Source organism: Thamnophis elegans, chromosome 1, assembly GCF_009769535.1.
Source record: "Thamnophis elegans isolate rThaEle1 chromosome 1, rThaEle1.pri, whole genome shotgun sequence".
NCBI classification, from domain to species: domain Eukaryota; kingdom Metazoa; phylum Chordata; class Lepidosauria; order Squamata; family Colubridae; genus Thamnophis; species Thamnophis elegans.
The window spans coordinates 170,437,973-170,459,425 of record NC_045541.1 but is presented as its reverse complement, the minus strand read 5'-3'; the positions used below and the strand labels follow the sequence as shown (position 1 = coordinate 170,459,425).

General features: G+C 42.3%; 1 protein-coding gene across 1 annotated transcript in view; it reads right to left on the bottom strand.

The window, feature by feature from the left end:
• Positions 1-9,082: 9,082 nt before the first annotated feature.
• Positions 9,083-21,453, bottom strand: part of SCAMP4 (secretory carrier membrane protein 4) — a 28,185-nt gene continuing 15,814 nt past the window's right edge. The window contains exons 4-7 of the mRNA XM_032209040.1: positions 18,044-18,200; positions 17,106-17,207; positions 13,550-13,667; positions 9,083-12,645 (exon numbers count right to left, since the gene is read on the bottom strand). Of these exons, the coding sequence (XP_032064931.1) occupies positions 12,475-12,645; positions 13,550-13,667; positions 17,106-17,207; positions 18,044-18,200 (548 nt within the window). The 3' untranslated portion in view covers positions 9,083-12,474. The remainder of the gene's footprint in view (positions 12,646-13,549; positions 13,668-17,105; positions 17,208-18,043; positions 18,201-21,453) is intronic.

Genomic DNA, 21,453 nt, shown 5'->3' with positions numbered 1-21,453 from the left:
CCCGCTCTGTTCCTTTTCAAAAAGCAGAAAAGTTCTTGATCAGCCAAGATTTTCCAGATTTTTTTTTAGATTTTATTAAGAATTTATATGCCGCCCTTTTCCCTGGAGGGACTCAGGGCGGCTTACAATAGTGAGGGGAAGGGGGTGCAAGACAAGACTTAAAGGAAAAAAAAAAATCGTGAATAAAAGAAAGGATGAATCATAATCAGAATTTAGATATGAACTAATACACGACTAGCCAGGTTCATTTTTTCGGAAGTCCATGGACATGGACAGAAGAAAGGACAATTGTCCTGCTGCTTTGCAGAACTGATACTCAGGTGGAGGCCACAAGCCCAAAGCCTCCATAATTTTCTCCAGTTCCTTTTTATAATAATCTAAATCACATCTGAAATGCCACAATTATGTCTTCAATCAAAATATGTTCTCTTAACATTCTGAATCTCCCTGCATTTCAGTTTTATGGGTGAACCCCAAGTTTTCACAGAGGGAAAACAAATCTTCCAATACCAATCCAAAACAATGCAGTTTCGTTTATTTTTATTATATCGTCTTCTACTTACCTTCCACTTTAGATTTATATCCCACTAAGAAGCTAAGATTGCATATATAGACTTGGAGGTCTTCTAGTTTAATCCCCTGCCCAAGACGGTAGTTCTCATGTCATCTCAGACAAATGGTTAGAGGTAGTTAATGTTAGGAGTGTCTGTCTCTATAGACTATATACTTTGCGTTTAGAAAATGCGGAAGAGAAACAGATTTTTCAGACAAAACTAAGACTGATCTGAAAGTGGATTTAAAAATGGCAGGTTACAAGAATGATAGGGAAAAAGAGACTACACTAGATAACTAAATGAAACCAGTTGATATATTAATAATTAAAAGGGTTCTAAAAGTAACAAACCAAAGAATGACCTGGATAATGTTCCTATAATGGATTTACCAAATAGCTGGGTTAAAGCTTTGAAGAATGTTATTAGAAGGACAAAAATAAAATGAAATCAAGTTCTAGGATGGTATTTGAAAGGACTAAAGATCAAGATTCTTGAAAGTAAAAGGAAGGAATATAAAGTTGGTTTATCTAATCAAGGTTAGCATAGATGCGGTATGTTGTTATCTCTGGTAATCCGTAATGGACTTTTGAAGATCAGGACTGAAATAAGTAGGTTTTAAATGTCTATGAAGATCCTCAGTCATCCAGGTCATGGTTGTCACAAAGGTGCTTTTTCAAAAGGCAACTGGACTTTCTTGGTTTGGCTTGAAGTGGTTTCACTTCTCATCCAAGAAGCTTCTTCAGTTCCTTCAGAACGATCAGGTTTTAAGAACTTTACAGATACAAAAAAAGGGGGGGGTATGGAAAGAAGAGATAATGAGTTGTATTTTTTTTTAAGAGAAGGTGACACTAAAATTGTTTAATATTGTGATGAAGGGGAAGTAATTTCTTTACATTTTTTTTTGTTACTATATTCCTATTTTTCTTTTCTGCTTTTCTTTTGTTCTTTTTCTCTCTGCATTTTTCATCATTTGTTTTTTTTTAATAGTTTTATTATTTTAATTTTCAATAAAATTGCCTGGCATTACGTGGGGAGCAAAAGCTAGCCCATGAACTGGAGAGGGAAGATCCTGCTCCAGCAGCTTCCCTTTTCCTACCCTGGCTGAAGGCAGCTGCCCTTCCCCAACCTTTGACCTTCTGGCGTCCCATCTGTGCACAATGCAAACTCCTAACTGAAGCCCAGATGGCAGATGGCAAAGAGATGCTGTGTGCACATTGAACATTCAAACACTCCAATTCTCCTGCTGTAGATCCACAAGAGTGACATTTGCTTTCGCTGATCATCACTAGTAGGGAGGCTGATGGGAGGGATGCAATTTGGGTTGTTAGGCCATCATAAGCTTTCTCCCACTTGGCACTGGAAGACGGGGGTTTATCTCTGTTAAGCTGCTTCGAGGGAAAGCCAGGCTCTTTCTGATGAGAAGTGGGCTGTGAAAGAACTCAATTATTTCAGAGCTTTAATCAACTTGAATATGTTAAATGGAGCAGATGGATGCACCGGTTCCCTTTTAAAGAGACAGAGAAATCAAATAGTATTTAAGATTTAGATTATTTTGCAAGGTTGCTCTAAATGGGACCGTTTCATGCATTCTATCAATCATCTACCTATATATTTACTTATAACGTGACCCGACAACAGCGCACCGACAAAACTGCGATGTCGACAGCGCACCCACAAAGGCGTGCCGACAAAAGAGTGCTGACAGAAGCGCGATTACGGTTAAGGGTTAGGGTAAGGTTTAGGGTTAGGTTTAGAGCGCGCTTCTGTCGGCGCGCTGTTGTGCTCATTCATCGGCGTGATTTCAAACTCGCGGTTTTCTCCTCACGGTTTCGTCGGCGCGCTTTTGTCGGTGAACCTACTTATAAAAGGCTGCCTGACTTCAAACAACCCTGGGTGGATTACTTTTTAAAAAGGAGGATGACAAAATGTAAAGAAATAAAAATGTATGTAACCAGAAGGCAACCCCACCTGACAAAAAAAGGAAAATGTTTTCAATGATTTTCTGAATGACATCAGCTATTCAAACCTCTGGGCAGAGGCCATTCCAGAGGGCAGGCATTGTGACAGAAAAGGCATCCTTCCTATGGTTCTAATAAATATAGCTAGTCCTTGAGTTGCGACCGCAATTGAGCCAAATATTTCTGTTGCTAAGCAAGAGAGTTATTTAGCGAGTTTTGTCCCATTTTACTCCCTTTCTTGCTACAGTTATTAAGTGAATCACTGCAGTTGATAAGTTAGTTGTTAAGTGAATCTGATCTCCCCATTGACTTTGCTTGTCAGAAGGTCACAAAAGATGATCACATGGTCGTGGGATACCGTAATAATCATAAATGTATGCCAGATGCCAAATATCTGAGTTTTGATCATGTGACCATGGGGATGCTGCAACTGTTATAAATGTGAAAAATATTTTTTCCAGTGCCACTGTAACATCAAATGCCATATTTTTTGGAGTGTAAGACACACCAAGATTTTGAAGAGGTAAGTTTTTTTAAAAAAAGTTTTTGCACTCTGCAGACCTCCTAAACCCTCTGCACACCTCATTTTTTGTGAAAAATGGGGCATGCAGAGAGTTTCAGAGGCCTGCAGAGTCCTCCTGGGGGCTGGGAGGTCCCCCCAAAATGAGCAAAAAACAGCCTGTTTTTCACTCATTTTTGTCCTCCCCAGCCCCCAGAAGCACTTTGCAGGCCTCCCAAACCCTCTGGATGTCCATTTTTGTGAAGGGGGCGGGGTTTCGGGAGGCTAAAAATGCTCTATTCAATGTATAAGACGCACCCAGATTTTCACCCTTTTTTGGGGGGGGAAAGAAAGGTGCGTCTTTTACTCCGAAAAATATGGTAGTCATGAAGTGAATGGTTGTAAGTTGAGGACCACCTTTACAGAATTATAGAATAAGAGTTGAAAAGGAGCTTGGAAATCATCTAGTCCAACCCCTGCTCAAGCAGGAGACTTTGTACCAGCGGTCCACAACCTTTGCGGCTTGACAGGCTCGGCTGGAGGGAGAGAGGGGAAGTGAGCTGCGTGAGCCAGTGGTGGGTTTCAAAAATTGTTCGAACCTACTCTGTGGGTGTGGCCTTCTTTGTGGGAGTGGCTTGCCGCCCATGTGACCGGATGGGAGTGGCTTGCCGCCCATGTGACTGGATATGAAGATGCTGACGACACTTGTCAGAACCACCTTCAATTACCTCACACACAGCACTGGCGTGCATAAGAATATGATGTAAACTTGTTTTTTAAAAGGCATCTTTGGTTTGCGTTAAAACAACTTCAACACACGCAATGTTCTGAATGCACCACAAACGCAGCAGTCATCCTTACCTTTCACAGAGGCCCTGAGTTTTATAAATATGAGCATGATAGTGTAGAATAATCATATTGAAGGACCAGTGGTGGGTTTCAAAATTTTTTGGAACCTCTTCTGTAGGTGTGGCCTGCTTTCTGGGTCCACTGATGGAACCTCTTCTAACCGGTTCGGTAGATTTGACGAACCGGTTCTACCGAATAGGTGCGAACTGGTAGGAACCCACTTCTGGCGTGAGCAGTGGTGCGGTGCAGATACATGTGTGCGCACAGCCCTTGCATGAGTGAGTGGCAGGCCGGCACATGCACACACAGCTCAATTTGCGCGAGCAGGGGCCCAGTGCGCATATGCATGAGGGCCCGCTGGCTCGCTGCCTGCATGAGATGTATGTGCGCTACTGCCAACCACATGCACAGCCCAATTCCGAATAGGCCATGGCCCAGTGGTGGCCCTCATCCCCGGAGCTAGGGACCACTGCCCTATACCACTTCAGACAAATGGCTGTCCCATCTCTTCTTTAAAACCTCCAGTGATGGAGCACCCAAAATGTCTGGAGGCAAGTCGTTCCACTGGTTAATTGTTCTCACTGACAGAAAATTTCTCCTTGATTCTAGTTTGGAGCTGTCTTTGATAAGCCATTCTTTACTTTTTATCCTGCGTAAATGAACATCGTTTAATTGAAGGGATTCAGTGCATTCATGCTACTCTCTTCACTGGGTGGACAGAAAGAATTGGAGATTTGCCAGTTTCCTGGCCTTATTGTATTGCTTGGAGGTGGATTTATTCAGTAGTCTCTAAATCAGTGTTTCTCAACCTTGGCAACTTGAAGATGTCTGGACTTCAACTCCCAGAATTCCCCAGCCAGCAATTGTGGCTTTAAGATGTGTGGACTTCAACTCCCAGAATTTCCCAGCCAGCAATTCCAAGAGTTGATGTCCACACACCTGAAAGCCACCAACATTGAGAAACACTGCTTTCTATTGAATATTTTATTGGCCATGAGTGATTGGACACACAAGGAATTTGTCTACGGTGCATAAACTCTCAGTGTACATACCAACAGTGTTAAGGCATAGATCATAAATCATAAGATATCAATAGGAGAAGGTAGTAGGAAAGATGAGATGAGAAAGGTAATAGCAATACAACCCTACTACATGGGTAAATATCTTTAGGCATAAGACAGTGTTGCAGGAATTAGGTGTTTAGCAGTGATGGCATAGGAGGAAAAAAACCTGTCTTTGTCTCATTTTGACACGCAATGCCCCGTAACAGCATCCTGAGGGGGAGAAATCAAAACAATTTATGTCCAGAATGTGACCAGTCTGTAGATATTTTTGACCCGTGCAATACACAGGTCCTCAATGGAAGGCAGGCTGGTAGCAATTGTTTTTTCTGCAATCCCATTAAAGTTTGTTCCTGCACTGTTTGGTTGCTGTGCCAGACAGTTCTAGAAGTGGAAATGACAGGCTCAATAATTCCTCTGTAAAACTGTATCAGTAGCTCCTTGGCCCTTTAAGGGACCTGAAATCTATTCCACTCCATTTCTTGCTAGACTCAAGACATACAGGTTGAAAACTGTGGGCAGCTGAGATAAGCAATCTCCTTCCAATTGATTTAAATTGATCGCATGCTATCAAGTCAGTGTTGACTCTTAGCAGCCACCAAGAGGTTTTTAAGAAGAAATTGGACAACCATTTGTCTGGAATGATATAGGGAAGGGGTCACCAACCCTCAGTTCGTGGACCGGCATTTGTCCACAGCATGCCAGCAACCGGTCTGCGCAAACAAGTGAAACCCCATCCACGAGATGCAGGCAGCACACAAAATCACACCCTCTTCCAAAAAAGCCAACACAGTTCTAGGCTGTATAAACGGAGGGATAGAATCAAGATCATGTGAAGTGTTAATACCACTTTATAAGGTCTTGGTAAGGCCACACTTGGAATACGGCATCCAGTTTTGGTTGCCACAATGTAAAAAAAGATGTTGAGACTCTAGAAAGAGTGCAGAGAAGAGCAACAAAGAGGATTAGGGGACTGGAGGCTGAAACCTAGGAAGAACGGTTGCAGGAACTGGGTATGTCTAGTTTAATGAAAAGAAGGACTAGGGGAGATATGATAGCAAGTATTCCAATATCTCAGGGGCTGCCACAAAGAAGAGGGAGTCAAGCTATTCTCCAAAGCACCTGAGGGTAGAACAAGAAGCAATGGGTGGAAACTAATCAAGGAGAGAAGCAACTTAGTACTAAGGAGAAATTTCCTGACAGTTAGAACAATTAATCAGTGGAACAGCTTGCCTCCAGAAGTTGTGAATGCCCCAACACTGCAAGTCTTTAAGAAGATGTTGGATAGCCATTTGTCTGAAACTGTATAGGGTTTCCTGCCTAGGCAGGGGGTTGGACTAGAAGACCTCCAAGGTCCCTTCCAACCCTTCTCTTCTTATTCTATTCTAATTCCTATTCTATTTCGTTCTATGGAAAAACCTTTCTCCACAGAACTGGTCCCTGATGCCCAAAAGGTATGGGGCTACTGGTATAGGTTTTCCTGCTTGAATAGGAGGTTGGACTAGAGAACCTCCCAGGTCCCTTCCAATGCTGTTATTGTGTTACTCCTAACCTGATCCTTCAAATTTTCCAAAGGTGCCCCCATCAGCATTGGTTATTACTGTCAGCCATCCTCTTCTCTTTGTCTTTTCAGAGAGCTGGGTCATCATTTATAATGAGAAGATTTAACATGAAAAACAGGGAGAGAGAAATCTTTTATTAAACTATGAAGTTGACAAGCAAAAATGCAAAGCAATTCTCAAATGGGAAAGTTCACAAACAAAAGGCTAATATACTGTATATTGTCATGGCTTGTGCTAATTTGGGGCCTATTTTGCACCTGCCAAAGACTTAGTTGCGATAAAACAGCCTTTTTTTCTCCCTGCTATATGTAAAACAGACAGGTTGAACTTGTTGAACTGCCAAGTAAGCTGGCACTCTACCCTCAAATGAAGGGGGTTTACATTAATTCTAATCTAATTGTGGGTAAGCTCCATTGTTCTTTAAGCACAATTTAAATCAGCATTTCCCCAAAGGGGTAGCGCTGCCTCCTGTGGGACAATTTTGTAGTTTAAGAGAACAGTAGAAATTAAGAAGACATCGAGAAACATCTTTTGCCACACTACGTAGATCTTCCGATCTCTCTTTTTGCAACTAAAAAAGGATAATAGGAAAGAGCAGCATAGTGGCCTAGTGGTGAAGACGCTCACCTCCCACTCAGAAGGTTGAGAGTTCAGTCCTAGGTAGTGGCAGTTTTTATCTCCTAGGGTGCAAAGAAAAAAAATATCTGCTGTGAACTCCATGTAGGCTTCAGGAAGGGCATCCAGTCAGTAAATGCTCAGCTATATCCAGTCACCCAAACTCTACCCAAAACTAAGGAATTACAGGGCCCTTAAAAAGGGAGTTAAATCGGAAAGCACAGAGTTTATAAATCAGAACTTGTAAAGAATTTCATTAAGGTTGTTGCAATGACTGTAAACGTAACATGTTCCTGAAGTAGTGATTACTTATAATAGTAGTGTGTTAACCAGGAAGCGAAATGATTTGGGTAATGGTGTGTTATTTATCTACTGATGGATATTTGTCTGTGATACATTATTTATATAATTATCATTATGGTTTGTCTCACAGTCAGCCAGATGTTCAGACTGGATTTGGCATTTTTATCCTCCTGTCGAGTCCTTCTTAAGAACCCGGGACAGGCAGAAGTGGATGTTTGATGGCATTACTCAGCTGTTCTGAATAAAGCTGTCTTTTGCAATTGACTGATGGTGAATTTGTCAATGCCAATGATGTTCAAGTGGTGTATCAGTTGTTTTGGAAGTCCACTGCAGCTGCCATAAATACATGCCAATTGCCAAATGCTCAATTGGCATGTATTTATGACCATGTATTGATCATGTGACCACGGGATGCTGCAATGGTTGTTAGTATGAAGAGCAGGGATTAGGCCTTTTCCCCCCACTGCCGTTGTAACTTCAGCCATTAAACAAGTGGTTGTAAATTGAGGGCTAACTATGTTCTGTCTTTTGCTAATAGCAGCCTTGGTAGCTTATATGCAAGCTACTTATTCTTATTCAATTTTATTATTTATGAATTAGCCTCCCCCCCACTGCAAGAATGTTTCGTGTACTCTAGTGTTTTAGTCCATGGATTTGTTATGCATTTTATTTTTCTATTATGTATTTATATGTAAATACATAAAATATGCACTATATTGCTCACCTGCCTTTACTCGCATATGAACTTACTGTAAGTGACCTCCCATTCCTAATCCATAGGGTTCAATATCATGTCGGTCCACCCTTTGCAGCTATAACAGCTTCAACTCTTCTGGGAAGGCTGTCCACAAGGTTCAGGAGTGCGTTTATGGGAATTTTTGACCATTCTCCCAGAAGTGCATTTGTGAGGTCACACACTGATGTTGGACGCCTTTACGTGGCCTACCACTTGGTGGCTGAGTTGCTGTCGTTCCCAAACACTTCCACGTTCTTATAATACAGCTGACAGTTGACTGTGGAATATTTAGGAGCGAGGAAATTTCATGACTGGATTTGTTGCACAGGTGGCATCCTATCACAGTTCCACGCTGGAGTTCACTGAGCTCCTGAGAGCGACCCATTCTTTCACACAATGTTTGTACAAACAGTCTGCATGCCTAGGTACTTGATTTTATACACCTGTGGCCATGGAAGTGATTGGAACACCTGATTCTGATTATTTGGATGGGTGAGGGAATACTTTTGGCAATATAGTGTATTTACCTCAGGCATCTGAATCCAGTTAGATGAAGTCCCCTTTTAATTGTCTAATTATCCAATGTACTCACAATTTTATATTATACACACACACACACACACACATATATATGGTTTTGGTTTTTTAACTAGGATTAGTAATTCTGTTCACACAAAGAAATATCCTATTTTCATCTAAAATCAGACAGGAAATTGGAAAAACAGTGAAACTCTGTGTCATAAGGCATCGCTATGAATACAGCACTTTTTATAAAAGGTCTTTTAAGATGGCAAATATTATCTGCAGTTTCCAAAATGAGTGCTCCAAAAATATTGAAAATAGGCCATCCCAAGTACAATTTCTCATTCTGAAGAATCTTTCTGTCTTAAAACCTTTTCCCAAAAAGACTGAACAGATCTGACATTACATAAACACAGCTTCTACTTCCAGTAGCCAAGCTTCATTTATTTTTAAAGGGAAAAAAAAACCCCTGAATGAAATAACACACCACATCACAATGCAAACAAATAATCTACAACATGATGCAGAATAAGAATAGTAATGTTAATTCTCCACAACATTTATCTCTTGACCCAAAACCATGTTATCAGTTCCCTTGGGAATAATGTAAACATTTACAAAAATTTTAAGTGTTATATAAGTACATTATATTAAGACAATGGCGGACATGATACATTGGCAAGCGATTCAGTTCTCAAAACGTTGTTCTGAAGGACAGCGTGATTTGAGGAGGAGAGCTAAGAACACCAAAGCAGAAACTGCAGCAGGAGATGAATGGTTGGCGGGATTCCTGGAGTGGGCAGAGCCATGGCACAGAAACGAGGTGGTCCCGCAAGATACCCTCACCCAAATGCTTGCCAAGACCCCTGACCACAATTTTCTGCTTGAATAATTTGATTTTGCAGATCTCATCTAGGGCATTTTCTTCTCTGGTATTAGAATTCCCGCTAGGTACCCATGGAACAGCTGGCCTGCACTACAAGCCCACTCCCCCTTCTGCAAAACAACCCAACAGGAGCAAAATTTGCTGCTGCTACTGCTGTTTAACTGGTGTTAAAGGAGAACTTGAGGGGTCTTTGCTGACTCCTGCAGAAGGAACGCAACCCCTCCCCAATTTGGCAAGAAGTCTGGTCCCACCTCGCCCCGCTTTTGAGAAAACGGCCCTCCATCCCGGAGTCCACCAAGATGCTTTTAAGGCAGCCTTGTACCCAGGAGTTGCCTGTCTGGGTATCCTGAGTTTCAAGAACCAGTCAGCTCATTTCTCTTCTCAGCAGTCAAACTGGGAAGTCCAAAAGTGCAGAGTATTAAAAAAACAAAACAAAAAAAAACTGGTGGTACTGAGGAAATGTTTAGCAGGGGGCTCCTCTGAGAGATGGGGCATGTCTACAACAGGAACCCTGCAGGGTAGCTATTAGCTAGGCAGCATTTCCCCCTCTGGGCTATTTTTTTAAAGCAATTAAGGCAAAGGCAGAGGAAGTAAAGCTCATGCAATGCTACAGTGTGATGTCAGCGATGCAATTTTAAAGCGGGCGGCTCTCTGGCACTTTGGAACAAGTGTAATGCATTTTAAAATGGCAGGTGCTGGGTTTTTTTTGTCTTCAAAGCCCACATCTGGAATGTATCAAGAAATCTCACAAGGAGAAAGAGAGAGAGAGAGAGAGAGACAGAGAAAGAGGCTCATTTTCACGAATCTGTTCCCAAAGAAAGGCCAGTAGAGGTTTTTGGCCTCTAGCATTAGCAGTTTTCGTTTTCTTTGGCTCACTTAACATATCCTTGAGTGGGAGCACTTGGCCCTCGTATTTACAAAACAGGCAGACCCCTCCAGGGTCACTAAATATGCAAAAAAAAAAATATGCTGGGATTTGGGGGCGGAGAGAAACAGACCAAAGTAGGTAAAATTGGATAATAAGGCACATATTACAACCCACTTCTCTGTCCTATCCCTATTCTCCCTTCTGTCAGGAGGTGCTTTTTCACTTTTTTTTTATAAACCCACATCATTTCCCCCCAAAATAATGTATTTTGTAAAGAAGAAAGGGGGGGTGGGGAGAACAGGACAAGCCTTCTCCTCAGAAAGCAAATAAATGCAATGGTTTGAAAAGGCACCTAATTGCTGGATGAGGGGTAAGGTCCAGATGACTTAACGGACAGCTGTCTTGCTTTCGGAGTCTGAATGCTTTGAGGCAGCCTGGCCACATCTGGCCACTTTCAGATATATGGGAAGCATAAAAGCCATGAAATTCCTTACCAGCATAGCTAAGATAGCTGGGGGCTGTTGCCCCAATTTGTTGGATCAGATTGGGCAAGACTGCTTGAGGTAGCACAATAACTGGTACCTTCCAGAAAGCCTCCTTGGGCAAGGAATTGGCTCAGGTTCTGAGGAGGATTTTACCACCCAGGATGCCAGAATTAGGCTTCACACAGGTGAGAAGAGGAGCACTGACTGAACAGGGTGCCCCCAAAGGCATAGGAGACCCAAGATTTTGTGGAAGAGATAGAGGAGAACTGTTGAAATGTCAAACTTGCCCAGCCAAAGCAATGCTTCTCAACCTTGGCAACTTTTAAGAGGTGTGGACTTCAACTCCCAGAATTCCCCAGCCAGCACTGGCTGGCTGGGGAATTCTGGAAGTTGAAGTCCACACCTCTTAAAAGTTGCCAAGGTTGAGAAAGGCAAGTCTACTTGCACTTAGCGGCTATTAAGACACCCCACAAAAAATAATCTGAGGAAAGAAATACTTGTAGATGCCGCCTGATTGTGGGGTCTTGACACTGCGTGGATTCTCATCCATCCGCTTTGAGGTAAAGTGGAATATGTAAACAGAATTTGATCTGTCAGTACCAGCAATGAAAAAAGTTCTGTGGTTTAATTATGGGAATTTTTCCCCCCACAAGAGGGACAGGCTCAGGCCAGATCATAGTCACTGTCAAAGTTTCTATTTTAGCAAGCAAGTTAATAGCCAGCAAGGTAGGAGGAAGAGAGCTTAAAGCAAAACACTCTGAGCAAAACAAATAAGCAAAACAAAAACCTGTTAACAGGTCGAAGCTTCCAGAAAATGGGTCCTATTTTAGGAGAGCAGGGGCCATATTTGAATTAATCCCCCTTAATTAATACAGTTCTCCCAATACGGAAAGCTAGCAGTTCCGTGAGAAGATTAAACCATGCTGCTAACTTTCTATTTCCAGGAATTATTTTCCTGGGAGAAAGATTCAGTTACAAAACTCCTGCTCTGATAGCAGCAAACATTAAAAAATAGTTATCGTCATGAGCAAGCTGCCCTTTGTGCCTATCACACTATCACACGTTTCCTTTCACAACAATCTCTTGAGCTGCAGGATCCCCAAAGATACAGGGAGTCAGGATTAGCACTCAAGCACGCTCAAAAACAGGGAAAAGGCAAGAAAAGTTTAAGTCACTTTCCCAAAATCTTCAGGGGAATCTGGTTGTGAACGGCTGCCCTCTCAAAACGAGGCAGTCAATAGAAATGACAGTTTTATCCATTTCCTTGTGCACCCATTGGCAAGAATGATATAGGTGTGTGTGGGGGGGGGAGGGAAGGGGGATTCCTATCAATAAAAATAGGACTAATCGAATTTTATGGGCAACAGCCATGTCTTGGCACAAGCCGCTGCCATCATAAAAGGAGAACCATAAATAAAACCATGGTTAGGGGAAGGAAGAGCACCACCCCTAAAGGAAAAAGAGAAAGAGGGAAAGAAGGAGAGAGAGAGAGAGAGAGACTCAAATGAGGAACGCAATGTGTTTCTTGCAACAACTCAAACCAAACTACTTCGGCAACCCCAACAGCAGGCCAGGATCAGGACCAAGGGTTTCCATAATTGGGAACGGTTGGATATTCAGGGAGGCTGTTTCCTGAAAAGTTGCTGTGCTGTGCTTCCCTGCTCGGAGGATCTTTCCACGATCCATTCTGCCATTCGTTCTGGGCTTTCTGCAAGCTTCCGCCTCCACTACGGTAGATCCGGTGAACCTGATTGGAAAGAGAAAGAAAGAAAGTAGGGATCAAACTTCTATCGGGTGTCCGTTCTGCACTTCCGTCCAAAGCATTGACTTTCTTTCCTTTAACCTGGTATAGAAAAAAATAATGAATCAGAGGTGAGGATGCAGGGGTGAGGTTTAGCCTGGGATACAGGGACTAAGATCTCAGAGTGATTTTTTTAAATTGCCCCCTTATAGTTGCAATTTGCTTTCATGCCCCCATTGGCTAATCACAATGTTTTATTAATGTTATTAATTAAGGCTCCTTTCAGAGAAAAGGTTACTGTACTTACCCTGTTTCCCTGAAAATAAGACCTTCTCAGATAATAAACCCAATCAGGCCTTTGAGTGCATGCGCTAAAATAAGCCCTCCCCTGAAAATAAACCCTCCTCAAAAATATTGTAACACAGCAGCAGCCACGAGGTGACTACGCTCTCGGCCTCCTGCACCTCCAAAATAACAAGACCTCCCTGAAAATAAGGCCAACTGCTTATTTCAGGGGTCAAAAGAAAATAAGACCCTGTCTTGTTTTCAGGAAAACATGGTAGGAATGTTCAAACGTTATGTGTTAAATGAATAACAACGCTGCTGGAAGAAACTAGCAAGCCATTCACATGTTTAAAATAAGAATATGAATAGAATGGAATAGAATAACAGAGTTGGAAGGGGCCTTAGAGAAATTTAAGGCAATTTATATAATTAATTTTCTTTGGGACCTCACTTTTAGCCCACCCAATCAGCTGGATAGGGGGCAGCCATGAATGAGAGCATTGTATGGTGCCCATATGATGGCCTGTGCTTAATGGAGTTCCAGAGTGACTCTCTTTTGCACCTCACCCCCACTCCTGGAGAGGCACAGGATGCACCACAAAATTTAAAAAAACCTCCGACTCACCCGGATGAGACATATAAGCATCCCAATAGCGCACAAGGTGAACATAACTGCTGGGAAGAGCATGACCACACCAGCCCCAACATTTTGGCCAATAAATTGTACAGCAACCAGCCAGCCGCTAAAAGAAACCAAGAGAAAAGAGGGTTGCAATTTTCAGAAAATATTTTTCTGCTACATTGGGCCAAGACAAATAATTACATACATCTGGCAGATAAATGTATGCAAAGTGTGTTGGCAAAACAATAGATGAGATAAAATATTACAGTAAAGCCATGATAGAATCGCCAAAATATGGCACCATAGAATTGCAATAGAAGAGATATTCTAATTCGATATTTAAGGAAGCTACCCATCTAACTGCTTCTGGTGTGGCTGTGATGAGATCATCCTATAGGTATCTTGAAATTTTCCTGAGGAGACCCCAAAGGTGCTTTTTCAGGAGGCAGCTAGACTTTCTTGTTTTTTCTTTTGAAGATATTTTGCTTCTCATCCAAGAAGCTTCTTCATCTCTGACAGGATAGTGGGGAATGGAAGGATTTACATATATTTCTTGCAGACAACTGGTCATTTTCATCCTTTTAGAGGGTCATTGAAGCCCTTGGAGGTTTATCTGTGTCCTTGAGTCACCCGAGTAGTGCAAATGGTTCTTGTAGTCTGCAAAATTTTTCTCTGGAAATCCATTCCTACTCCCACACCATTCAAAGGGTGTCCACCCCAAATTGCATAGCTAAAAGTCTGCAGAGATTCTCAGTCATCCAGGCCATGGTTGTCTCAAAGGGGCTTTTTCAGGAGGCAACCGGACTTCCTTGTTTTTTCTTTTGAAGATGGAAGGGAGATGGATGACTGAGAATCTCTACAGACTTTCCTGAGGAGACTTTCTCAAACTACATGTGGTTGTAAGTCAAGGACTACCTGTGTACAGGTATAAGCCTGGCTTGGCAGTAGCATTTGAGAAGGATCTCATGGCTGAAGCCTGAGCTACAATATGCTGCAGCTGCTAAAAAAAAAGCTTATTTGACAGAGACATAATTTTAAAATTATGGAAAGCGATCAGCCCTCTCTATCCTGTCCTAGTTAGGCTGGAATGCTGAGTTCATTTTGGGTCATCACAATGCAAGGAAGATGCTGAAGAACTCGAAAGAATGTAGAGAACAGCACCAAAGATTGTGAAGTGCTTGGAGGCTAAACCTCCAGGCTAAAACATTTAAAGGAACTGGCAATGTATAGCCTAAATATTTTTTATTTGTTTTATATTGGATGATTCATTTATTGTCATGCACCACCCTAAGTACCCTTTGGGGGAGATGGGTGGCTATATAAATTTGATATACATAAATAAGAAAATGCTAGAGAGAGATATGATTGTTGTTGTTAGTTGCGAAGTTGTGTCTGACCCATTGCGACCCCATGGACAATGTTCCTCTTGGCCTTCCTGTCCTCTAACATCCTCTGCAGTCCATTTAAGCTCACACCAGCTGCTTCGGGGACTCCATCCAGCCACCTCATTCTCTGCCGTCCCTTTCTTCTTTTGCCCTCAGTTTTTCCCAGCATTAGGCTCTTCTCCAGTGAGCCCTTCTTTCTCATTAGGTGGCCCAAAGTATTTGAGTTTCATCTTCAGGATCTGGCCTTCTAAAGAGCAGTCTTCAAATATTTCAAAGAAAGTCACCCAAAACAGGTGTGGATTTATTCTCTAGAGTGCCCAAGGCTAGAACCGGAGGTAAAGAGTGGAAGCTCTAAAACTCTTGAGAGTCACGGATGCACCATCTCTGGAGGCTTTCAAGCAAAAGATGGCCACTCATTTGTCTGGGATGCTGTCCTGGGAAGGATTAAAACATTCTAAGGTTTGGGAAGAAACTGTAGGCTTCTATGAGAATACATTTATTTAGGCAATTTATTCCTCTGCAATCCATAGGAACCATTAAAACATAATAATATAGTAAGCACGGCAATAAATTGCAGGTTTCTTAACAGATAACATTGACTTAAGAAACACTAATGGATCTGTAACTAATCCTCAAACTAATTCTAATCCAGCAAACAGGGTTTTTATCAGCTTTCAGAGGACATGGGAACAGAGGCCAACCTTGCCTCTGGATCCAAGCTATTCCACAATAGCTGTACTCTGGGTGGGAGGGTGGCACCCTTAATAAGTGCTCCACAGTTGTCTGGGGCAGCGAAGTAGATCAGGGTTGTCAAACTAGATTTCATTGAGGGCCGCATCTGGGGTATGTTTGAGCTCGGGGGGGGGGGGGGGCATGCCCATGCGTGGTCATCTGATGTCACTTGTGTCGGGGGGACCTCTGGTGACCCGAGAGCTCTGCCAGCAAAAACAGCTTCCGAGCTCCGTTTCCAGCTGCAACGGCCTCCTGCAACCCTCTGACAGCGAAAAGAGTGCCCGGGAGGGCCGCACGCAGCCCTTGTGAGCTCCATTTTCAGCCGCAATAGGCTCCGTTTTCATTGGCAGAGCATTGCGGGATGGGTCCTTTGCTATTTCCAGGGCAGCCCCGCAGGCTGGATCTGGCCCCCGGGCCTTGAGTTTGACACCCCTGAAGTAAATACTATCTAAGAAAGGTGGTTTCTTAATTGTCCACACCCTGACCCATGTAGGTTGGCAATCTTAAACACTCAAAGAGCTATTTGGACCCGTTCCCCACAGAAAAGAAAACAAACAAAACCCTTCCCATGGCTGACTATTTGCTGAACGGCCACAAAACTAGTATATGTAGTTGAAGTAAACATTCTGTTTTCTTCTGAAACTTTTCTTTCCTTGGATTTCACCATGTTTGGCCTACTGGGGGTTGAAAAGCTCAAGAAATCACGTTCCAGTGGGCGTCGCACATTGGCGGGTGTAACGCATATTTTGAGCAACAGGGAGCCGTAGCAGAGGGATAAAAGAGCCACATGCGGCTCCAGAGCCACAGATTGCTGACCCCTAATGTAGGGCTTTAAAAATGGTGACCAGCATCTTGAACTTCACCCACAAATATGTATGCACAAATATATTCTTATTTATATATATGCACAAATATTTGCACTGTAGCAGTGCAAATCTACAATTATGTAATGTGGCATAGAGCAGGTTTGGGCATAGAAGCAGAAATAATACTTTACAGTACTGACTCTTCCTGATTGATTGATTGATCTAATTTATGAAATTGTTGAGAAGTATCTTTTGCTTGGCTTTAGAAGTGCTCCAAATCCATAAAAGACTGAATCAACCCATTTGCAGCTATTTACAGTTATAGCATTATTGTCAACAACTTTACTGCAATCTTCATGTCCATAAAGCTCACCCTACCTGATTCATAACAGAACTCCTGTAAAATTGTACATGATCCTAGGAAAAAAGTGGCCTTTTTGTTAAAGATCTGGGTTCTTTAATAATGGGACAAATGGAATCTGCATTCAAAGTGTTAAGAATGTTAAGAAACAATTAAACTAATCAGATCCTGTAACACCACTGTTTTCTATTGTATAGGTGGATAATTTTTTTTAAAAAAAAATCTAAATTGAGAGGGGAAACGGAAGATATGTAAAAATCAGTTGCTTTGCTTACCATGTTCCCCACCCACCGAAACCGATTGCCTGGATGGCTGTCAGGATAAACTGGACTCCAAAAATGAAGAAAAACGCCATGAAATTAAAAGAGCTGTCTGACCTGGGGGAAGCATGAGGAAGAAGAAACATAAATAGTATAGACTTTATTGTCATTGTACAAAATAAATATAAGGAGATTGGTTAATTTAAATAAATTAAATTTTAAAAAAATAGTATACAAGAAAATACTTACAACCGACTTACAACCATTCATTGAACTGTTTAAAGTTACAACAAGACTAAAAGAGTGACTTGCGACTTTTCTCACACTTACAATCACTGCAGCCTACCCGTGGTCATGTGATCAAAATTTGGATGCTTGGCAACTGGTTCATACTTATGACAGTTCATGTGATCCCCTTTTGTGAGCTTCTGACAAGCAAAGTCAATGGGGAAGCCAGATTCGCTTAACAATCAGGTTACTAACCTAAGAACTACAGTGATTCACCTAACAACTATGGCAAGAAAGGTTGTAAAATGGGGCAAGATTCACTTAACTGTCTCACTTAGCAACAGAAATGTTGGGCTCAACTGTGGTCATAAGTCAAGGACTACCTGTAAATGGATAATAATTCTATTAATTATTTCCGTTGGGTGGCATCTAATTCTAATGTAAGAAATGGAATAAAATATATCCCTGCTCAGCCATGCTTTATTGTGCATCAATATATTAATCTCCCTGTGTCTTTTTCTTTCTCTAAACAGCCTTAATTGTTGCGTTCCTTCCACAGGTGGAAAGTGTTCGACTCCCTTGAGCAAAATATTGCAATTAAGATTTAGGGGTACAATGAAGGAGGGTGCTCCAACCTACTTCTTTCTTCTCTGCAGCACCAAAGCTGGAGCTCTGATTTTGGAAATTTAAGGACAAGAGATAAAAACACCAGTGTGAAATTTTACCGGAAGGCTTTGTAGACTGGCCGGAACCAACAGACATAACTACAGGGGCTGAAGAGGAGAAGCCAAAGAATTGCCAAGCCAAAATTGGAACCATATCCACCACCGATCCACCAAGCCAGACAAGCAATGAGGTTAACACTCAAGGTGATGCAGTAAACTATGGAAGGGGAAAAAAAAAGAGACATTTAAAGTAATGGGGAAATCCAAGGCACTTCAAAGCAATGATGTACAATATGGAGCTTGAAAGCATAGTAGAGAAATTGGATCTCACAAAAGGGTGAAGGTTGAAGGAGTGCTAAGGAAAGCTTCTCTCAACAATATTTTGGCAATAATGCCAATCAGCCAAGGACCAGAAGTCCAATTCTCACAAGAATCTTTATGACAGAGGATGGATATGTCTTCCTTGGCAATCAACTACAGCTGAGATGATCTGCTTTGTTACCATTTTAGCAATAGCACTTAAACTTAGTGTATTTTTCAGAGTATAAGACGCACCGGAGTATAAGATGCACCAAGGTTTTGAAGAGGCAAATAAAAAAAAGGTTTTGCACTGTGCAAACCTCCCAAAAACAGGCCTGTTTTTTTTCAAAAAAAAAAAGAAGAAGAAGAAGAACAAGTAATGAATAGCCTTTAGGAGGCTTGTAGAGTGCTCCTGGGGTGTGTGGTGGGGGCCAAAAACGAGGGGAAAAAAGGGCATGGATAGCCTTTGGGAGGCTTATAGAGTGCTCCTGGGGGCTGCGGGGCAAAATTGAGGAGAAAACGGCCCATTTGTTGCTCATTTCTGCCCTCCCCAGCCCTCAGCTCTCTGAAAGCCTCCTAAAAGCTATGCACGGTCATTTTGGTGAAGGGGCGGGGTTTCGGGAGGCAAAAATGCTGTATTCAGTTTATAAGACGCACCCAGATTTTCAGCCTCTTTTTTGAGGGAAAAAGGTGCATCTTATACTCTGAAAAAATATGGTGTATACCACTTCATAGTGCTTTACAGCCCTCTCTTTAAAAATTTACAGAGTCAGCATATTTCCCCCAACAATCTGGGTCCTCATTTTACCCACCTCAGAAGGATAGAAGGCTGAGTCGACCTTGAGCCTGGTGAGATTCGATCTGCTAAACTGGTGGCAGCTGGCAGTCAGCAGAAGTAGCCTGCAGTGCTGCACTCTAACTTATGTGGGTTTATAAAAAAAACAGTAAAATATTTTTTTCTATTTATATTGCTGTGTACTTGCTGTTTTAATATATTTTGATGTTGATAAGCTTTCTTGGCCACCGAGCTGATTTTCTTAGGTGTACAAATATACAGAAGAACACACTCTCAACCATCGGTGCACATTATGTTTTCTTGTTATGTGTGCGGCCGCGCATGCGCGCAGCTTAGAGGGAATATTGTCTGCAAGCCCCCACCACCCCCAGGCTATTCATGCCTTTTATTTGAAAAAAAATGGGCCTGTTTTTGCAAAAAACGGGCTGTTTTGGGAAGTTTGCAGAGTGCAAAAATCCCCCACCCCTTTTCGGAAAGCTCTAGTTAGAGTGATTGATGAGAATTACATTGATCAAGTGCTGTGCCAGCAGAAACAAGTCTTTGGTGCTGTAGGTTATCAGCAATTTCCTTCTCCAGCACATGGATAAATACATCTGGAAACATCTACCTACCTACCTATTCTCTCTCCCCCCTACCTACCTACTGTATTTCTCTCTCTCTCTCTCTCTCTCTCTCTCTACCTACCCTCTTCCTCCCTCCCTCCCTACTGTATTTTTCTCTCCCTCTATCTACCTACCTACCTACCTACTCTCTCTCCCTACCTACCTACTGTATTTCTCTCTCTTTTTCTCCCTCTATCTACCTACCTACTTTTTAAAAAAAATTGCCTCTTCAAAACTTTGGTGTGTCTTATACTCCGGTGCGTCTTATACTCTGAAAAATACGGTATGTTATCAGTTGCAGCAAGTGTAATTTGGATTCCCTGCACTACCAGCCTCGCCTTTCCCTATGTTTGCTTTTTGGCTGAGAAAAGGCTGGTAAGAAAAGGCCACATGGCTATGTGGCTATGCCTTCCGCATAGCCTTGAAGAACTGGCTCGCCCGTCAGGCCTGGGGATAAGGATAGTTACCCCTCCCGAATGATGAATGTATGTTGCCTACCATTTTATTACATGTCTTCTATCTTGATGTTTGTGTTCCCCCCTTCCCAGTTTTATGTGAGCCGCCCTGAGTCCCCTCAGGGAAAAGGGCGGCCTACAAATTCTAATAAAACTACAAACTACAAAACTTAAATTTGATGATTCAAGTATAGCAATAGCACTTAGACTTATATACCGCTTCATAGTGCTTTACAGCCCTCTCTAAGAGTCAGCCTATTGCCCCCAATAATCTGGATACTCGCTTTACCAACCTCGGAAGGATGGAAGGCTGAGACAACCTTCAGCCAGTGAGAATCCAACTGCCAAACTGCTGGCAATCAGCAGTCAGCAGAATTAGCCTGCAGTTCTGCATTCTAGAAAGGGACACGGTGACTCAGTGGCTAAGATGCTGAGCTTGTTGATTGAAAGGTCGGCGGTTCAAATCCCTAGTGCCGCATAACGGAGTGAGCTCCCATTACTTGTACCAGCTTCTGCCAACCTAGCAGTTCAAAAATGCAGGTACAAAAATAGGAAACACCTTTGGTGGGAAGGTAACAGCGTTCTGTGCACCTTCAGCATTTAGTCATGCCAGGAACATGACTACGGAGACGTCTTTGGACAGTGCTGGCTTTTTGGCTTTGAAACACGAGATGAGCACCGCCCCCTAGAGTCGGGAACGACGAGCATGTATGTGCAAGGGGAACCTTTACCTTACTGCATTCTAACCACTGCACTACTACGGCAAGTATGATTGCTTGGTACAAGTCCATCACTTAAGTTTTGATTTTGCATAGTTTTCAAATTTTAACCTGCATAGTTTTACTATTTTAATATACTTTAATTTCTAGTTGTTTTATAATTTATCAGCTGCCCAGAATCGCCTTATAGGGGAGATGGTCAGAATAAAAATCAAATAAATAAATGACGTGATCGTGCCAAGTTCAACCTTTTACCAACACCAACTCTTAAGCAGTAGCCCCTTTGTTGGAATACATTCAAGCTAATCTTCTTTCCAGAAATAGACTTTGGCTGGCAACCACAACATTTGTGGGAAACCCTGCATGAAGGAAGGAAGGAAACCACCGTCTCCTGTTGATTCACTTAGTTCCTAGAAAAGATTGGAGGACATCTGCCTGATGAGTCATCAATAAATCACTTCTTCTAACTCTTCATTGGAAAAATTAGGCAAGACGTCCGTAATGCTGAGGAAGGTGGAGGAACACGGCAGCCAACAGCAAAGCGGAGGGATTTCATTATGGTACTGAGGGGTGCCCAAGGAGCCAGGTCAGAGACAGA